General features: G+C 38.4%; 1 protein-coding gene across 3 annotated transcripts in view; it reads left to right on the top strand.

Annotated features, from left to right (window-relative positions):
• Nucleotides 1-15,996, top strand: part of FHOD3 (formin homology 2 domain containing 3) — a 368,733-nt gene extending 352,737 nt beyond the window's left edge. For all 3 annotated transcript variants that reach the window (XM_021543138.2, XM_077785050.1, XM_021543129.2), the window contains one exon: nucleotides 10,200-15,996. In XM_021543138.2, coding sequence (XP_021398813.2) covers nucleotides 10,200-10,282 — 83 coding nt within the window. In that variant the 3' untranslated portion in view covers nucleotides 10,283-15,996. The remainder of the gene's footprint in view (nucleotides 1-10,199) is intronic.
• The last annotated feature ends 5,711 nt before the right edge of the window (nucleotides 15,997-21,707 follow it).

Raw genomic sequence — 21,707 nt, 5'->3', positions numbered from 1 at the left:
GATGCTGCTGGAGACACTGCATGGGGATAGGGCAGAGTAAGAGGCTTGTTTTCCCACAAATTGTTTTATCTGTGTCTGTGTGTGTGCACACTCCTGTTACTCTTAGATTTTATTAAAATTTAAAATCTGCTTTAGATTTTAGTTAGAAAAGAGGGTTTGGAACATATAATAATTGAATCACATTTTAATGTAATATTTGAGTGAGATAACTCGATCAAACTTATTTGTGATGTATAAAAAAGAGAGAGACATGATAATGCCTTGCTCTTTTATCAGGCTTCAAAATTGTATGGTAGCCTAATAATACACCCCATGACAGACCCTTGAGGTATGGAAGTATCTCATAAGGATTTATGATTTATTTGTGTAATGGCTTGCAGGGAGTAACAAATACTTACAAATCATGATGCAGAAATGGGTCTGAGGCACCACATGAGTAGGTGGAGATAGGAATTGAATCAAGTCTACCTGAATCCTAGACAAGTAAGCTTAGGGCTAGTGGATTAAATTTCAACTACAGAACATCCTAGGTCAGGTATTTCATACTGTAAAAGTGAAATAGGAATCAGCCTGGTGTCATCAGGTGCTAAAATGTGGGAAAGAGCTGTGCCAAAGGACCAGGCATGGAGACCAGCTTTAGACAAGTTTTAGTACCACATGCAGTGCTGCTTTGGAATAAATGTGTTGAAAGAAAACAAAGTACTACATGGGACACTGTTTGAATCCAAAGGTGCATATTTTTTGTTGAGCATTCATAGGGTGTGTTATGTAACTTTTTCTTCGTATTTTCTTTGTTATTTTCATTATTTTTCAGTTTCATGTCTCTTAACTTACTTTTTCTGGCTTTGAAAATGTACAGAAGTGCCAAAATACCAGGAGGGAGACTGTTCTTCTGGTATTTATAGCCTGACTAAAAGCAGGAGTTAATGGAAATTATACTTAAAAAAACCTTGCAAGAAGAAAGACTATATAAAATGCTTTAAAGGCAAAGAACATCACTTTGAATTTGCAATTAATTATTTTGGATTTGAGTAGCTGGATTCTATCAGGAGTTAGAGTATGGAGCAGAGTAATCTAGTTAGTGATGGATATTTAGGAGGTATTATTTTTCATTTAGAAAAAGTAAATGTAAGACTGATGGTTTTCAGTATCAAACTCTGTTTGTCCCTGCACAAAGTACTGAGCCTTCAAAAGACCAATACATAGTTTAAAAAAATGTAATTATTGAATAAAAATAGAATGTGAGATAAAGCACTTAGACCTCTGGCAGCTGGAAGGTTATCTCCATTAGATGCCAAGACAGCTTGAGTCTTAGATCCCTTTTAAGTAATACATTCTTCCATCCTTAAGATGGCAAGATCTTTGCAAAATTAGGAAAATAAACTCCATGATCTACAATAAATAAAAATAAAACCTGTGAATTTAAATTATTAATAGCACTTCATGAATTAATAATAAATGCAGCTGAGCACAGTAAGCTCTAGAAATTGATGTATCTGATTAGGATGAGGTCTCCATAGTCCCCTGTCTCATCTGTGCCAGAGGCCAACATCAACAGCTGTAGAAGAACAAACAGGAGAGGTAGAATCATAGAAGCACAGAATCATTCAGGTTGGAAGAGACCTCCAAATTCATCAAGTCCAAGCTTTGCCTAAGTAGCACCATATCTGCCATTCTGTTGCATAACCATTAGCCATTATTTGTGTAACCCATAGGACTTGCCATGGATTTTGATAGTTATAAATTTATTCATTCATTTATTTATTCATTTATTCATTTGTTTATTCACATTCAGGCTGAATAGCTGGTTCCATGTTTTCAGTTTTCTCCATTGTAATCAATAGCATATATAATTTTGATTGTTGATGTCAATACCATTTCTAAGTTGTTACACATTTATTTAGTGTTCTGTTTCTGCTTTACAGTGTGTATTATGGGGTTTTTCAATAGCTTTCTTTTAAGATACCAAATTTTGACAGATAGGGATAGACATTCTACTTTTTGCATTTTCAAATATATCGGACTTTGTTGTCAGTCTGCATGAGTTCCAGACCATATCTCTCATACCTCAGGGTTTGTTCAAGAGTGTTGGCCTGATCCTAGCACTGTAGAGGGAACTTGCAGTTATCCTGTACAATTCTACATCCCATAGCCTTCAAAACAAAAGGGATTTTGAAAGGCTGGTTTAAATACCTGTTTAAAAAATGGCTCATAAAAGAGCCTTAAATTCATTTTCCACTCACTATTTTAGAGGAATCTGTGAGGCATTTCTAAAATGAGTATTATTCTGACAGAAATTTTTTCTTTTGGGGCTCCTAGCCTCAAACTTTCAGATTGAAACTGCTTATATTTTTTTTAAAATAGAGGTCACATAACAAATTATCCTAGCCTGCACCAATATTTGCATTCCTTAACTTTGTGTTGGATTCCTGCACCACTGTTAGAGATTTTGTGGATTGTAGTATTTGCTTGAAATTGGACAGCATTGTTTGAATACATCAACTGAAAAGGGGCTAGAAGTCATTGCATTGATGTGAGAAGTCAGAATTAATTCACTTTTTACAAAAACTGTATATCTTTTATCCCTGTTTATTTACTTCACAGGGAGAAGAGAGATACGAGCACTACACATTCACATGTATGTGTCCATTACAACCCAAGCACAGAGGTTGTGGTGTAGGAACAAGGAGAAAGCTGCTGCTATGATGGGTGGTCCCAAGTGGTTTTAGAGTAGCTGTCGGCTCATGGGACTAAATGTCTGTGCAGGTGAAGCTAGTGTCCCCCCAGGATCTGACAGCATAGGCAGACCATCCTTGTGCTCTGTCTCCAACTTTGGGAGAACCAAATGCAGCTTCCCATGGGCTCCTAGACAAGGACTTAACAAGTGCTGGAATCTCTCTGGCCATTTCTTCTTAGCCAAGTGACACTTCCATAATTTCAGGAGAGAGCAAGCTGAAGGTAATGCAGGAGAAACTGGCAGGGGATAAGCAGCTGATAAAGAGCAGGTGTTATCAGTATTATATGTAGGAAAAAAAGGTCTTCTGTTCCCTATCACAGCATATTGGCATTGACATTTTCTATATAAATACTTTCATGCTATACAGTTTTGCTACTTTTTCAACTGTAGTTCTGTTAGAAGAAGAAATAAATTTGCTCCATTTGTTTGCATCTTACAGGGAATACAAATTGTTTTCACTTTTGCCAGTTTGCTGTTCACTGCATCAGTGAATTCATGTATGTTGCCCTCCAATTTCATTTTAATTAATATATTTTAAAGGTAAAGGCTTTTGAATTCTTGTCACAGGATTCATTCCCAGAAGCAGGATACTCTTGGATAGGATAAAAAACTAAAAAATTTGAAAAAATTTGAAAAAATGGGGATAGCTGAGTTGCACACCATTAATCCAAAGTTGATAGGATATATATTTTATTTGCTTTCTCTTGGTATTAAAGTAAGTTGCAAATTTTTCACCGGTCAGTGATTTATTCCTTATTTGCATCATCTTTCCTTCCTGAAGGATCATGTCTTTCAATATCCTAGTAAGAGCTCGGCAGCAGTGAGTTGCTGGCTGACAAAATCATTGAGTTCTTCTGGAAAGCACCTCATCTGAGAACGAGAGAAGGCAAAGAGGTACAGGGCAGTTTTCATGCTGCCTTTCTAAACACGAAACAAACACCATCTCCTGAGTGGCACTGCCTCAGCTGCCAAAGGGAGCCCTCTCCTGCCGCCAAGGAGATCAGCAGAAGGAGCTGGGGAGGAAGAGATTTGCTTGGACACAGAAGTGTCCAAGTGTCAGAAGTGTTTGAAGGGAAGTCTCTCTTAGAAGACGAACAAAAATGTTTCACAAAAAGCTACATTTCATTTCTCTTGCTCCAGTACTATGGCCAAGAAATTCTATAATTATATATATATGTGTATATATGGCTTTCTCTAGGCAGAATAACACCATCTGATTAGTGAATTTGCAAGATTATTTTGATCACAGTTATTTTCCATCTGATGGACTCATAGAGAGGATGTATTTTACTGTTTTATTGCCCAGCATGGATTCCCAATGGGAATAGTTAATTTGCACTCTGCAGAGTCCAGGTGCTCAAGCTTTGTCACACTCCTCTGCCAAGTCACTCTCCAAGAGATATCTCAGTGTTCAGAGGTTGATAAATCCCCTTAGTGGGTCATTTTAAAATTCCAAATGAAAGACAAAGGCTGCAGGCCTTAAACACTTACATTAGATTATTTACTTTTTGTATCCCATGTCCTATCTTTTTCCAACCTGTGCATATTTAATGTATAGTCTGGTCTTGAAAATAGTGTATAGTGACTCAGTCATGACTCACTGTATACCCAGTCATGCAGCCTTGGTTGCTGGTGAGCTTTATACTCTTTATCTATTATTAGTGGAATCACTTCTGACTGGTGAAGTGGGAGAAATTATGAAAGAGGTGCAGCAGGATTGCTTTTAGTAGTAACTCTTCATAGTGGAATTAATGTAAATTAAGGAGATTTTGTCACAGAAGGCTTTCAAGGAAGGAGTTAAATCTTCTTTTCTGCCCTACTGTTGGGACTGTGTAAATGATGATCTGTGAAATACATAAAGTTGGAAACTTTAACAGTTTCAACTACATGTTAAATATTACTTTGAAAACACATATGCTCTTCATATGCAGCCCAGGTTCTCTAAAGCAATGTTACTTTTTGTTCCCTGTAATATAAGCCACCTGGAGATGAAAAAAAGCAAATTTAGCTTTCCTTATAAAGTGCCAGTTTGTCCTTTCCCACTGCTAGACTTCTCTTTATTTCACAGCCACCATAAGAAACACCCAAATGTGGTTGTTACCTACTAGATTTCTTGTTAGGAGAGACTTGTGCCATCTGTGAAGTGTTGACAGGACTCAAAGCAAAGCTGCAGAATGATAATACATAATAATGTATTGGTTCTGAGAGCTTTCTATGTGGTTGACCCAGGCAAAGACCACATTTCAGTTGTTTGTACTTCTTCAAAGAAGTGGGTGATATACTCCAAAAATTCACCTGCAAATCTCTGTAAGAAAGTTCCTACACATAATGTTACAGCATCTCTATTAAGAATTTAGGCCTACTTGTATTAAACAATGATATATGCATAATTAAACATAACTTATGTAGACAGTGGTATAAAAATATGAAAAGGATTAAAATAAGAAAATACGAGCAAGGCTGTGTGGATTGAACTTTTGAGTTGCAAATTGCCATTGCTGGACTCACTGTAAAAAAGTCCAAGACAATTTGTTAAATGTAAATATATGAAAACATAGACTTAAGTGTGCAAGCTGGATGTGGATAGGTAACAGAAAAAAAAACCCTAAGATACATTAAATGAAATGAGATGATGGAACTGGCCTCTATTGCCTCTTATAATCTGCCCTTTTTGTTGTCCTTACTGTGTAATTTACACCATGTAGAATTTTCTTGGTTCCAAATCAGCAGCTTGCTGCTTTACCTGGGACAAAGGGAAGGTTCTGTGGCTGCCACATCTTTGTAGTAGGAATGGCACTCATTCTATGACTGCCTGAGCAGGAGAATGGTCACATCTATTCTGCCTTACAAGTGATTCACACAAATGTAGACACACATGCCAAAAGCCATTGCAAATGCAAGAATAAATGGTGTCAGCCAGACTGATCCTTACTCTTTGTTGAATCTTAAAAAAAAAAAAGTATGGAGAGAGGAAATTAGGAGTGCTATTTGCTCTTTAAAGAAACAACCTAACCCTAGATAATTATATTCTCTGACAAAGCTGTGCTTCAAGAATTACTCTTTTTAAAAACTTCCCCAGCATAATGTGAAGGCTGTGTATCTGTAGATTTTGACCCAACAGGCAGAGTCAAATTCATTGAGTTCATCCTAAGCACACTGCATTCTGCCAGAATATCAAATAGAATTCTAGATTTCATTATTAATAAGGAATATCATACACTCAAACCCCAGAAAAAAAACATTTAGTTTATTGGTTATGGGATCTCAACAGGCTTTGCTTGTGACAAGAGTAAAAGTTATTTTCTCTTGATGTTATGTTTCTTTAACAAATATTTTAAAAATTTCTTTAAGAACCTAAAAGGTCATTTGAAAGTCTTATTTTTATTGTCACTGCCTCCAAAATACATTCCATAACTCACTTTAATGTGATCTGCAGCAGGCCAAGAGTTTTACAAGCCAAGATATTATGTCTAGTCCAGTTAAGAAACACGACAAAGTTCAGCGAAGCACAGAAAGTGAAGACCTAGGTTGAGAAATGTAATTTTGCATTGTCTATGAAACATGGAAGGAAAATATCTCCCTGCATTCAGTTTTGATGACAGAACATGTTCATGACCTAAGGTAGAGGAACCCTACTGAGCTTTATGAGGAAATAGACAAATTTCTGCGGACATGTGTGGAACAGAATGTCAAGACCAGCTTCATCCACCTCCCACAGCAGTTTTTGCTCCTGTACATAACTCACTTCTCCTGGTTTCATCACCCACAAGCCTTTATATTCAACAAGTCAGTGCAGAGAATAGTGGGGCTGGAACTTGTGTTACTGTGTATGCTGCACCCATCCACTCTTTCTTCAGATGAGGAAACGTACTGTAATTTGTGCATAGTAGATACAATTTTTATACAAAAGGACACTTTATTAAACTACTTTCATCTTCCTAAGTACGTAATACTTCAAACACTAAGTGGCTTCATTTGTGTCAGACTGGCCTATTGCATTATAGGGTTAAAAATTCCCTCATTTGAGACTGGACCATGGTTCTGTCAGCTGTTATCCTTCCAGTTGCCTATTGATGGTGGACAGCTTTAATCTTGCCAGTAGCCACAGTAATTGCAGTATTTGGCCCCACATGCTTAGTTTATACAAGTCAGCAGCCATCAGTTTTTATGGAAATCATTCTGTCACTGAAAATATTCTTCACATCTTTGCTTTTTATTATTTTCATTACCATCTAATTATGACCAACAAAGTTCTGCATTGTTTGGAGCTCTTTATTTTTTAACTCTTTTTTTTTTCTTTTTTCCCCTGCTGGAAACTTCCTACTTAATACCTAAAGTTGCTGTAATATTTTAAACCCAAGTTACCATTCTCTGTATTAAAGGAGAGCTACAGCTGCATATGTCCCAGAAATTCATTGAGTATTGCCATTCCTACTTGTTTTGCAGTGACACAAAAAATACAAGTGTGGAGTTGGTCTCCAGACTTCTTGTGTGAATTATACAGCAAATCCAGAACAGGACACTCGTCCTTACTACCTGCTACATAAAGGATTTCTTTTCTTCGGTCATCAAAGGGTTAATACAAAATGATGTCAATCTAATACTTTAGTATGTTTGATAGGTAGGCATCTGGAGATTCAGGGACTTATCTTGTTTAACATAAAGAAGACTACCTGCTTTTCCATGAAAATGGTTTCTACCATGTATTTTAACTCCTAATTATGGTTTCTGAATATAAACTGTAGTTTACTTCAAAGAAACCTATATATTATTGTAGATCCATTTGGCTTTTCCTAGTAAACAGGTAATTCTCTTACTCAGGCTGATGGAGGAATTTAAACAACTGTGTTCTGCTTGATGGAATTTACTGAGGCATTCATTGTCCTTTCAGTAGTTAGATAGAGTCTCAACTCAATAATTTGTGTAGTAGCAATTGTACTGACCTAAAGAAGGTTGTTCCAGATTTATCTTATCATAAATAAGAGCAGAATTATGCTTAGTCCAATACCTAACCAGTGTTGGCAGTGTACATCAGTTCCTGTGAAATGTTTACAAACAGGAATAACAATTTGTTCTCTTCCCATCTGTCGAGAAAAGAATAGTTTTGTTTTACAGTAGTTACTGTGCTCAGTTTGAAAATGTGAGTGAGTGAGTGAGTGAGTGAGTGAGTGAGTGAGTGAGTGAGTGAGTGACTGACTGACTGACTGACTGACTGACTGACTGACTGACTGGTTTGAGAGAGCTGGGGATATGTGTGAGAGCAGTCCTGAATGCATTTGGATTGACACTTCCACAGAAGTGTCTAAAATGTGGAAATTCGCTCCACATCTGGTTTTCCAGTTCACTTTTCCATCAGGAAAAGGAAGATAAAATGTCATCTAGACGGCCACCCTGGGGATGTGGCCATCAGGGATGCAGGGAAAGTTTGGTCCCCTGCATTTTTCAGCATGACACTGTTTTCTTGTGGCCAAACAAGCTATGGTCTATGTTTAGCTGTTGATGTCACAGAAGGTAAAGAAAAAAGCATTCAGGGGAGAGGCAGTGCAGCCAAGTGAAGCAAGGGAAATACATAGGGAAATCTTTGGATTTAATATGGCAGAAATGTTTCTACTGCAGCTTTCTTGGATTTTTTCTTCAACTCCATTCCTGATACAGTTCCTTTTGATAGAGAAATAAGTATCTGGTGATTCCCCAAGACCTTAAGATCCTAAGGTATTCCACAGCATATGTCTAGAAATTACCACTTGACACTGTGGATATTTTGGATATCAAATCTGAGAAGGCAGAAAGAGTGCCAATGATGAGAACTGAGTCAAAAGTCCTGATGTCTATTCTTAACCAAGGAGACCAGAGCATTTCCTGAAGTTTATTTCTCTCCTGGTAGTACTGGTCTTTCTTAAACTTAGCTTTGTCGGTTTCATTTAACCTTGCAGTGCTTTAACCTAAGTATTGGTAAACTTGGGAGATGTTGCTGATCAGTATTGCAGGAAAAACTAGGAATCCTAAAAAGCTGTCATGCAGACCCCTGGATGGTGTTTAATAATACAAATAATCTAGGAGAAAGGAGTGAGTGTTGAAAAAAGTTTTCAAGTAAGGGTTTGATAATGGAGGAAATAGAAATGTGGCATTTCCAGCTCATTTGATTAACCTCAGTATCTGATGAAAGTTGTTTCACAACCAAAAATAGATCCCATTCATTCAACCTGCATGAATCAAATGTTCAGATATGCCATAATCTTCCTTTATCTTATCCCCTTGTTGTCTATGCCAATCCCGTCCCTTCTCTCACTCCTGCTCAACTCATGAGTGTGACCACCCAGTTTCAGTTACATGGACTGAATATCTCAGTAAATGAAAGGTCTTAATTGTGCTCAATTATGCAAGAACTCCTTGACCAATTGACCAGTTCTTTGCTCAATTGCAAAGAACTCTTTGCAATTGGTTTCTCTAAGATTAGTTTCCTCTAGAGTTCACTGTTTCTAGGCTCCAAATATATTCTGTTCAATATTAAGTCACTGTTTATGCTTTGCATGAAGCTTGAACTTCTCAATGTGCATTTTGTACTTGAGGAACATTAAAATGTGAACACCCCACTTGTGTCTTGAATTCACCTGAAAATCAAAGCACTAGTAAAACTAGGAGGACACTGATGCTCACTGTGCAGTCAGTCACTTGTTTCTGAATAAAAAAGGCAATCACAAATTTTAAAACTCTTGTCAGGGCTAGTGTTCAGAACACTCTATGGAAAATTAAGAAACAAATTTCTTAGTGGCTTTGATCGGCTTAGATTTATCATTTAAATTCAGCTAAAATGCTGCAGACTACCAATAGCAAAGATTACACAAATAGCACTAGGATAGGAGAAAATTACAAAAGAAAGGGGACCATGTACAAAAACAGTAGTTTTAACTATTTTAATCAACTATAAAGTAGTCAATTTTATAGTCTTTTAACTTTGGGAAGGGAGGGTTTTACAAATATCAAAGGTTTTAGATAGATAGATACATAAATCCCTATAAAGATCCCAAAGCTATTTTTAAAAATTCTTATGAATTATAAAATAATATGGCAGATGATACTTTCAATGGACTGAAAAACAACTGATGCAATTTCAGAGAAAAAGAAAAGTCTTCAAAAGCTGGGGTATTTTTCCTTAAAACTTCTTGTTGACTAAATGTCAGAAAGGACAAAGGTATTTTTGCCTGACTGTGTGGAGTTGCTGTTGATGCTCCAGTGAGTTTGCCATAGGGCATTGCTCAGTGTTTCTGAACTTGAGGCCCTAAATAGATAGCAACTTTTGATTTGATTGAGCTTGCATGTTAACAGGGGTTTTTGCAGCTGAAAGTCTTGTGTAATTATTGATTCTAATTGTTTGCATTTTCTTTGTTGTTTTTTGTTTTGTTTTGTTTTTTTGGTGTTTGTTTTTTTTTTTGGCCTGCTTTTGGAATTCATGACTGTGCAGTGAGAAGGACACTAAAGAGTGGGCTAACACCAGAAGAAGCCAAAGCACTGGGCCTCATCAGCACTTCTGAGATGCAGGTTTGACATCCCAGAGGTGGCAACAAGAAGAGCCGATTATCTGAAGCACACAGGCTGACAGCCCTTCAGCACAGCCTTGAACTGCCAGCCTCCTCTGCTGCTCCCAACATCCTATCCTCTGTTAGTTCAATTTTAATAAGCAACAAAAAGCAAAACCCCACATCCAGGGCAGAAGAAGGGTGTGCCACAGCTCAGCATGACATCCAGACGGTAACTGAGGAAGCATTTGAGTGTTCCTAAGTGAAAGCACATGGCTTCTTCTTCTCATGGTGTGTTGATGTGGGTAGGAGGGGGCTCTCTAGGTTATCTGTCATTATGTGAGCTGTGTTTACGTTGGCTTTCCTTGTGCCCTGTTTTAGTCATTGTAAATGTGTGGCATTTTGTCAAGGCAAGAAACAGTCCTTAAAGAGGCAAAATAACTCCTGTTACAGCAACCCAAATTTTCTTCAAGCAGATTCATTAAGCAAAGATACACAATCTGTGCAACCCTGTGGTTTGTTGGGTATTCTATTATTTTGCCTCCAAAGAATGTAAAAATGTATGTGTACCTTTGTATATGTACAGAATGAATGTGTGGACATGTGTGCATGTATCTGTACATATGCAGTCATGGTGTGAAATCATGCTTTTGCTGAAGCCAGCTGGACCATGATTTTCACTGTGGGGCCTTACTGTTCCACCTGGACAGGAGGAAAAGAATGTCTTTTTTGCAGGAACTCAGTGTTGTTTAGTGTGATTCACCCTGTGGGTCAGGCCATGGCCTGCAATACAAGTGGAGAGTTTAGGATCCTGAATTCATGTGTGTTAATGCACACTCATACAGTGCATAGCAGCATGCACACAGAGGAGAGAACACAGTTCCTCCTTCTTGTTGAGCTATGGTTGTACTTTGCATTTGTACAATTTTGGACAGATCTACACCAAGATTTTTACATATACTCCATAAATGCATTTGGATGCTAAGATCAAGAAGTTTTGTTCACTTGCCTGTGCCCTTCATGCTGCTTTTCTCTGCTGCAAGACAATGTGGTGGTGATTTTATTTCAATTCAATGAATCTGAATATGAAATAGCTCTGCTAAAAAGCCTGCTGTGTTTTTGCTATTCTTTACTGTTTTTGTGTGATTATCCTTGATACCAGTGGAGTGAGTACCACAGTAAACAGCTCCAATATGTTTGCCCTTATCTCACAGTTTTATAACTGACTTTTATAACTGCCCTCAGCATGTTGGAAGAACCTTTAGTCAACTCATCTGCCTTTAAGTGGAGGACATATACAGCAGTGAAGATGGACTGAACAATCACCCTAGCCAGTGCTGAAGTATTTTAAAGAGAACTGCAAACAACAATAACATAAAGGGAACTCTTTAAGCCAAAGTCTGTATATGTCCAATAGATCCTAAAGGATGCACAAGATTGTCTCTTTCCATTGCCTTAGCCTCTAAGATTAAGGGTATGTCTGCACAGCAGTAACAACTGAGACTTTCTTTAAGCTGGTTAACTGAGGAACTGCAGCAGTTTAGTAATGGTAACAGGGTTCCATTTTGGCTGCAAAACACACTTGGAAAATAGAGTTAACTAATAGTCTATGCTGGGGTCCTAATGCCATAGCAATGTTGCTTCTGGCACCCAGGCTAGGTCAGGTACTTCAAGTTTTTCTACTCTGCTCTCTTTAAGGACAGGATAATCACTGAAGATTGTTCAAGAGAGTTAAACCAAACACAATAAACCTCTGAAACCATGGTCATCCATCACATGCATTGAGCACAGCATCCAAGTGATGACAGAGCCAGGGAGCTGGCAACACTGCAGTGAGACCTGTGGCTGAACATCCTAACTATGCTGTCTACCGTATTGATTGTAACATTTCATTCTTTATCTGCCAATGCCTTGGATCTGCCATGGAATAAAACTAATGAGCAATGGTTCTTAAGAACAGCATTGAGTTTGATGTGGTTTTCCCCTCAGTTTGTTAAAAAGCTGATTTTACAAGTAAACAGAAGGCAGTAGTTGGGTAATCAATATAATATATTGTGTATTTGAAGGCTGTGGAAAGGAAGAAGCTGGCTAGGAAACAGAAGTGGCATATAACTAATTTCACTGAAAAATAGGCAAGACCTATGAACATCTGGATTTGAAAGGGGATTTTTATGTGCTGCTCACCACTATGAACTTTTTAAATCTTGCTTAAGTATGCTTAGAACAAAGAACTGAAGGTAATGGGGGTTCGTGGAGGTGTTTGAAGTGTGAAACAAGAGGAAGACACCCTGAATGTAAATGGTCATGTTGAACTGCGCTACTTGTTAGGTGATAAAACAAAAAAGCAAAAACACAACAAAGTACATTTATGCTGTCAGAGATCCTATATTTGTTTGGAGGGAGAAAATCAAACAAGTCTTTAAAAATTAATATTTTAATTAAAATATGCTGAATGTGCAAAATTAGTGACCACTTGGCTGTTAGTGGCCACTTTCTAACAGGGAACAAATTTGTGTTTCATTTAAGCATAGTACAGCATCTATCTCTGAAACATAACATAGCTGGTGAATTTGGGCATATGTATTTTCCAAATTGTGCAAAAATTTTGCAAAACTTTATATGTTCCTTATCAAGGAGAACATTAAATATGGGGAATAATATAAGTTGGAGTAAGTTCAGTGGAAAAAAGGTGGTTTCTTTCATATTCTCTGGATGTTACATGTGAAGCAAATTCTTTTTCTGTTCTTCCATGGCATTTGTTTTTTGTTTATGCTCTTTATCTGTAAAACTGATAGCAACTTTTCTGAGGAATAACTTGGTGTTGTTTATGCACTAGTATACTGTCAGATAAATTCCACTGTCCTCACCGTTTATTGCAATAAGATCATCAGACACAGTATAGCACAGTAACTACAGGAGATATTTCCATTTTGGTTCCTGATAAAAATTATCAACTAATCTGTAAGGGGACAGTATTTCCTCCAGAGTGCCAGCATGCCCTGACTGTGGGAATAACATTCATCTAACTAGTGAATTCCAGATGAGGTAGAGGAATTCATGATATCTGTATTCCTCTCTCTATCTAGTGAGGTTATAACCTTCAGGTTTTGAGCTGCTGCCTGCCCTTCCAGCATTGGAAGAGCCCACCATAAGGATGTAACACTTGCTTTAAGACAAGTTTTCTGTGAGATATGGATTGTTTTTTAACAAATATAAAAATCTTGGATACACAATGTAGTAACACATGTTCCCATTTCTCACTCAGAGATCCATGAAGGCTGTTTTTAATATTTGCAGCCATAATAACTACCTCTCTTCTTTTCCAATCGATACAGTCAGCTGCAAATGCAGTGCTCAGAGCATTGTGTCTGCTTGACTGCCACCATAATACCTTCCTGATCTGGATGCTGAGGTAAACTTTAGCACATGAAATAACCTCCAAAGGGAAGCTATCCTAATTTTCTTTCATCTCACTTGATGTTTAAAAACAGACTGCATGCAAATACTTTCAATAATCTCACTCCCAAGTGGAGATAATGCTCAGTAGCAGTTGCGGTGAAGACACCCCCAGGGAATGCTTGGGTGCTGCACTTGCAAGTAAAAGATCCCTCACAAAAGTGATTTCATCACTCTTCACTTTTCAGTCAGGCCAGGCACCAGTCTCATGCGTTCCAGATGTTTTATAGCCCCTTGGCTGCTATGTATGACCTTTCTGTTGTCCATAATCCAAAATCAACAAAAAAAAAAGGCTGTTTAATGAGGGTCTTTCTCCCTTAAATACTGGAAGCAGCTTTAAACATGGTTTTAAAAATACATTTGTTTTTCTCTTTTGAAACCCTTTTTTAGTGAGTCTTTGCAGTGGTTGATCCTGTCAGCAAAATAACGCATCCGTTTTTTAGATAGACAAGACACTTTATAGCATAATAGATAATCACATGTGAATATCAAGCTATGAGTTATTGTCCCAGTTCAACAGAAATTTTGAGTCTGTCATGATGTGAGTGAACAGCAAGGGCCTCCTGTAAGGTTTTGCAGGACAGCACCTTAAATCCTTGGTGCGCTGTGCTCTAAATGTACCCTGGCCAACACTAAAAGCTATTGAAAAATTACATTTGAGGACTTCAACAACCAACACAACCCTGAGGGGCACAATGCTATTGTAGGTGCAGCAGATCATTCCTTTTCTCAGGCATCTGCCCTGCAGCAGCCTCCCTGGGGATGTAATCACAGCAAGTGGCTGTCCAAAATGCTTTGGAAACCTTGTGGCTGATGGCAGTAGTCTGTGTCAGGTTCATTGTGCAGCTGTGGTTATTGTAATGCTTTGATTTCACAGAGATTAAATGGGAACAAGATGTCAGCCCACCAGTTTCACATCCTTCATTCTTCATCCTTCCACTGCAACTCATGGGTAGGCACATGCACTGCCTGCCTCTATCCAAAAGATGCATGAGAACATGGTGTTAGGCAGAAGGATCATATTCCTCTCTCCTTTTCACTCCTGTAGCTCACTGCACGTGTTCCAATCCTCCCGTTACCTTCAAGGCTGGCTCAGTGCACTGGTGAGCAGCCTGACCCTGGGACACAGTCAGATGATGGCTCTGTGCTTGCAGCAGCAGGACACAAGGAACACTTTAGGCTGGAAGGGATACAGACATTGATGTTCATCTGGAGGAAAAACTGCCAGGTTTACAGTCTCTGAAAGAAAATAAACTGAAGTGTTTTGAATGGCAAGATGTTTGGTTGTAGGCAACCATCGAAAACCATTCACAATCATTTGAATAGCATGTACAGTCCACCTTCCTTTGCTTCAACTGGGGCAGCATCTGGGTTATTTGGCATTTCAGATGTGACCCCAATAAGTTTTGGCAAGCAGTTTGATAGTTATATAGAAAGGAGTTTCAGAGATGTATAGTTTGATGTTTATGCCAAAAAAAATCTAATTAGTCCATTTCACATTGAGTGGCAAATAGAGATATATTTTGTTTAATCACTATCTAATACAGAGGCTTCTGTGAAAGAAAAGGTTTATTTGTAGCATTGGATGCATTTCTCCTTTTTAAAGACTGTCTTCGCGCATATAGTGTCCTTTTATTGTGAGCTGGGAATTGTAAAAAAAATGTAAAGTAGAAGAGGACGTGTTTCTTAAACAAAGGAGAAATACTGTAAAATTGTGTAAATGTCACTACTCATGTTTTTCCATGTTCTGTGTAGCATAGTGTAAAATAGGCTCTCCAGCAGTGTTATTCTGTGAATTGTAATTTAAAAAACAAGCCATGCATGGTCAGAGATATTATCTACAGGTCCTTTTGGTTGAGTTTTTGGTTTTGGTTGTTATTTTCTCATTTTAGGTGAATTCATTCTATGTTAAATTTAATTGTCCATGAAAATGCATTTTTGTTTCTGTTCTATTTCATAAAGAACTTGAATTACTCTTTTAAGATTTTATTACACACGAAGCTCACCTACCGTTTGTATTGATCCTTCAGAAGCTGTGTCACATTTAGTATAAACTAGGGGGGATTTTATTTTTATCTGCCTCTTCTCCCCCACTCTTCCCACTTTACTGTCTGGAAAGATCCAATCACACCCTATTTTTTTTTTTCCTGTGCCATGCAGGGTCAATATGAAAAACTGACCGCAGACCAGTGTCCAAAAGTTCTTGATATAAGTAGTTAAAAAGCTCACCTCTGCAGCATTATGTAAACACATCTTGCAATAAAGCTTTATAAAGCACTGACTGAACTGGTTCTTGTTTTGTGATGAAGCCAATCTTGAGAGCTTGGGTGGAAAATGGGTGGGAAAGGGGATCATGAATTATTTTTCTCATTCCTCCATGTACCTACAATGCCATCATGTGGACATCAAAACAGCTGCCAGTAAGACACCTGGGAGGTCTGATGATGAAAAACTGATCTTTTACACCTGGTTCCACTTTCCATTTTCACTTTCTTCACTCAAGATTAGGAATTAGTTTGAGTATAATTCCTAATCTTGAATGAAGAAAGTGAAAATGTGTCTCTGGTTCTCCAGGCCTTCAGTACTCCAGCTCTACAAATCCTCGTTTAAACATACATGGCACTGCCATCAGCTTGGAGTTGGCTCCTGCCTAAAAAATACTTTGTGCACAGAGCTCACAGCATACAGGTATGAGATTTACAGAAGCAAACATCAATAAGATAAAAGACAGCCTGTGTGGGGGAGCTTTTCACATTGCCTCTGCATCAAGACATGAAGCACTGTCCCTGCCAGAGCTTCAGAGCTCTGAAGGTGGCTTGTAAACAAGACTTGCCTTCAACTTGGCTGAAATACTTTTCATGCATCATCATGGGATGTATTTTTCTGGTGGCTGCCTATGACCTTGCCTGGAGAGGCAGTGGTCTTACAGTTTTCTCTCTTTGTTGGTCTCTGATGCTTTCTTCTACTGCTATTTCCCAGTACTTGAGAGAGGCTGAGTTGATAAACGTGGCATCCCTGCCCCTACAGAAGTTGAGCTGAGCTCTGCCCATGGGTTCAATGATTATGATGACAAGGGAGTCCAAGTGACATGTAGGAATTCAAAATGCTCAGGCTTCCACTGCTAGTCCTGAGAAAAAGCTGCTCACAATTGCTCTTTTGAGTTGTGCATGTAATGAGGTCAAAATATATTATTCAAAGACAGCTGCACATGTTCATAGCGCTGCCCTGGAAAATAAAGTGGGTTGACAGAGAGTCTGAGAGAATTTTCACCTGTGGTTTCTGAGATTGTAGGAGCTGATATACAAGGCTAGGTATGTAAACCTTCCTCCTTTTTAATTAGTTTTAAAAGTTATTTCAAATAAAAAAGGTGCTTTTTGGGATATGGCTGCATCCCTGAAAGAGCTGCTTAGCATTCCAGATACACTGGTGTAAAGTCTAGAGGATGAAAGGCTACTAGCCAGAAATGTGGTAATGCTTTTTAAAATAAATATATAAACCAAGTTTATTGGCCAGACACTTTTCTATCACAGCATATCCATTAGCAGTTCTAAATTCCAGATGTGCTGTGACAATGCGTACATATATTTTTCAGACCTTGTGCCCAGTCAGAACTCATTTGTTGTCACAGAGAAGCCTCTGGCCTGTAGTCAGGGAATGAGTAAGTATGCAGATTATCCATTGCAAAGCTGCATGCCCTGGTTTATAAACCCTTGAAAACAGTTTGAGAACACACAACTAAAGAAAAAAAAAAGACAAACTATCTTTTCCTATTATAACTTCTCCAAGTTTTCTGATGGGAATGCAGTTTGGAAAAGGGAGAGGGCTGTTCTCAAAATTTCACCTCTTGCAAGTTTCTTTGCAGGAAATGAAGAATGATGCCTGTATTGGCATCGCTCTGATGAGATGGACATCTGCTGGGAAATCCCAGAAGGAACACAGCTTACCTGAAGTGTCATGCCAGTGAGGGCCTCTCCACAGCTTTTACTGAGTGAATTTTGAGTAGGAGCAGGACTCATCCATTTGAAGAGGTATACTGCTCAAAAATACCGATTCTCAGTTTCCAAGACTCAGAGTCCAGTTCTCTCCAATACCAACCTCTCTCCCACTGCTACACCAAGCTTGCTCTCTTGTTTGAGCCAATTCCAGAGCCTGTAATTTGTTATGTAGCTGCAAAACAGTATGGAGCATGTCACTGTACAGAAGACGTGGGGAGGGTGAGACTCATTCTGTGTCCCAGAACACATCCCTGGGCATATCCTGCTCTGTTATTGGTGTTATAATGAGCAGAAATTCTTTAAGCATATGCTAAAATCATGCAAACAAGTTTGTAGCCCTCTCTTGGTGAGTGTTCAGATCTTTCTGCCTAGAAATCAGACAAACTGACTAGTCTTGACTTCTGTACGTACTCTCTCTCTTCCATACTTAATACAAGAAGAACAGCAGTTAACAAGCAACAAAGGAAATTACCTGTGACTGAAATCCACAGCACTTAAAACTGGATAAACTTGAAGGCAAAGGTGAGTCAAAGCCGTCATAGCCTCCAGTAAACATTCTACTCATTCCATCTGAAGGCAGCATTAGCCAAGCCTATCTTGGAAGAGCTCTGCATTTGCTTTACAGCAGTGGTTTCACATCTTATTCCTGGTACAGGGAGCACAAAGCTCTGCCAGAGCCCAACAAGAGCAGGGCTCAGGTGAGGGGCCAGCAGATGACAAAGGGTCTGGAATAGATCTACCTCTGGAGTATATCCACCATGGTAAAACTGTGTGCCATGACTGCCTATTGGATGTAAATATGTCTACTATGGACCTTGGAGTAACCTGTGAAAACACATTTCTCCCAGGAATTGGAAAGCTACAGCCAGGTAAAACTTCTCCTTTCTAATAAAGCAATGAAATACTGAGACTCTTGAACAAGATCTCAAAAAAATGAATCCTCCTTCCATCATTGTCCAGGCTTCCTATAAATATGCACTGGGAGGCTTAAATAATTTTGGCAAGATACAGCAAAGGAAAATTATTGTTAAAAAAGAGGCCCTGGATATTGTTTCAACAAACTTTTTCCTCACATAAACTTACAGAAAATTATTGACCTCACAGTAAAGTCGAGAAAGAAAGAAACTCTTCTTGTAAAATGGCAAGATACCTATTTGAATGTGGACTAGACTGCCTTTACATAGGTCTGTCTGGAAGACCTCCCAGATGTACTGCATTAATTATGGGGAGCAATGGCTGCACGGGTTAATAAAAAAAATCCAAATAATCCCCGTAACAGCAGTTCTGATCGAAATAAAACTAGCTGTGCGTATAATGATAAAGTGTATTGGAAATCAGGCAGTAGTGACCAAAGCAAAATGAAAATTTGATGATATTGGCTCTCCGAGCAGTGGAAAGAGCCTGATCAACATCAGCAAGCCTGAATCAAGCCCCTAAAGATAGCTATTAGAATGTTAAACTAGACGGAAAATGGAATTTCTTTTCTGGCATAAAAGGGCCCTAAATCATTTCAACCTCACCAGTTGCACTGGGGAGTTCTCTTTCAAGAATGGACAGCACACCATAGTCTGAAAAGAGAGTGAATCCTTGTTTCCAGAGAAATTATCTCAAAGTGTTCAGATTAAAAGCATGTGGGACCAAACACAGTTAGCATCCAAAATTAAATGATCTGGAAATTCTACATCTTTCTAGAAGCCAAAACACTACAAAATCTGAAAACAAAACAACCTGAAGCATCCAGTTGCTTCTTTTTTCTGTTTGTTAGTTTTGTTTTTGTTTGGGGTTTTTTTTTTTTATTTATTTGTTTTTATTTTTTAATACTATGGAATGTGACAACCATTAAATTTCCTCACAGGAAAACAAAATTTCAGTATAAACTCTTTTTACTGTTATAAAATTTTTACTATTTCTTTACAGAAAGACAGTTTAACAGAAACTAACAAGTTTAAGTTTAGGGCTGGTCTTAAGAACTCTAAGAAGTTTCTTGCCAACTAATTTTGCTTAATGTAAATAGTTACTTCTCCAAGTCTGCATCCTCCATGCAAAGCTAACTTCCACCATCTTTAGGTTTTCTTACTTTTCTATGATAGGAATGACTTAGATAGCATGCATAATGAAGAGCAAATAGCTTATTATTTGATAATATCCTATCAATTTTTCTAGAGGTCTTCATAAAGTTGTGATTACTTGATAATAGTTAATCTGAGAGTGGACCTTACATTATGGTATGTAAGAGATAAATATCCAGATTTTCAAATATCTCTCAACAGCATTATATAATTTATGCTTCTTTCACACCACAAGGGAATATTTTCTATAATCTGGTAATGTCTTACTTTGACTTCAGAACATATTTTTTCAAGGTGGGTAGAAAATGAATGGTGGTTATATGCATGGTTTAACTTTGGAGATTATTTACTGGTAAAAGGGATTGACCCTACTAGAAAGTCGCAGGGTTTACTGCTCTTTCTATCTCTCAGAGCATGGCTCTCCAAACAACAAGGCTGGAGATCTAATACACAGGGATATAAATTTCCTGAAGAATGATCAGCACCTATTTTTTACACATCCTTAGTGTTCTCTTCTACAGTCTCAACTTCTTATGTGTTTAGGCATCAGAAGCTCACAGAGTCCCAGTAAAGGGGAACACTAAGGCACATATGAAAATTCAGACTCCATCAAAGAGCACTCCCTACGGCAGAAAGGACACTGGCAAAGAAGGCATTTGGGTTCCCAAATGGAAATGCCAAATCAACAATATAAGGTAAAAATAAACAAAGGAAGGCCTTAATGGCAAGGACAAGATTCTTATTTTGATATACAGGCAAACCCGACAATGAAAAGTGCAGAGATTTTTTTAGCAGCCAATCTTCAAGCACTGGACTAAATGAAGCCCAAATGCAGCAGAGAGTTGGAAGGCTGGGAAGGGCATATTTAGCTTAATATGCAAAGTAGAAAGGCTTACTTGTAGAGAAGTATTGTATTAAATTACATGAAAAGAAAAAGGGGATTGATTATGACCTCTGTCACTATAAGGAAGGAGGGACAGTTTGTATGTACAGAGAGAGAAGATAAGAAAGGGAACATCACACAGACTGTTAAGTGGATTTGCCTTAAGCAGACTATCGAGTCTGTTTTAAGAATTTGACAATTTCCAAGGCTTATTTTTTGAGGAGAGAAAAAAAGTAAGTGCAACACAAATGAGGTATATAGCTCATAAAAAGGCCTGCTTTGGGCCTTGCCTTCAGACAATCACAAATTCTGAGTGTGGCAGTGGGGGCATCACTTCTTGTTGGGCTATAATAAAATCCTGACTGGAGTCTATGGGATAATCCATGGTTCTGCTGGTGTTGAACCTCTGTTGTATTCCTCAGGCTCTGAGAGGCTCTGTGACTCCCATTGTCATTATCTTTATTGAAGCAGCAGTAGACACAGAAAAAGCCAGAAATTCTCCCTTGTAACAGATGCTCTTCTCCCTTCCTTACATCAAGTCACCTTAGGGTTCCTTCAGGTAACATTTTGTACCCTTAGGATGGCTAAAAAAGGATACCATGCTGCTGGAATTGGTGAGAACAAGTTGGAGGCTGAAGACAAGATGCCAAAGAGTCTTCTGGCTGCAGCAAGGGAGCAAAGAGAGCCCTCTCATCCCAGGTGTGGCCTGAATACTGTGAAGATGGCTGCAGTGTGCTTTAGAGTGGACCAGATCTTGGTAAGTATTTCAGTACACAGCTAGAAGGATTTAGCAAATGTAGCAAATTTAGCTCCCCTCAGCAAGCAGAAGTTAGAGTGGGATTATGTTAGTGGCTCTGGATGCTCAGGGAAATGTGCTGTTGATCACTCCCATTGTAGCCAGGGGTTTCACTAAGAACCTTCAGTCAAACCTGGGGTTGTTGTCTATGTCAGTCACTCTTTACACACCCTGATGAAGTTATTCTCTCTTAGTAAAGCGCTTGGGTCAGCAGATACAGGCAAAGTTTAATGCAATTCATCCCCAGATGCCAA

The sequence above is a fragment of the Lonchura striata genome, chromosome 1 (assembly GCF_046129695.1).
Source record: "Lonchura striata isolate bLonStr1 chromosome 1, bLonStr1.mat, whole genome shotgun sequence".
Classification (NCBI taxonomy): Eukaryota; Metazoa; Chordata; class Aves; order Passeriformes; family Estrildidae; genus Lonchura; species Lonchura striata.
The sequence above is the reverse complement of the archived record's forward strand: the minus strand, read 5'-3'. Positions and strand labels throughout refer to the sequence as shown.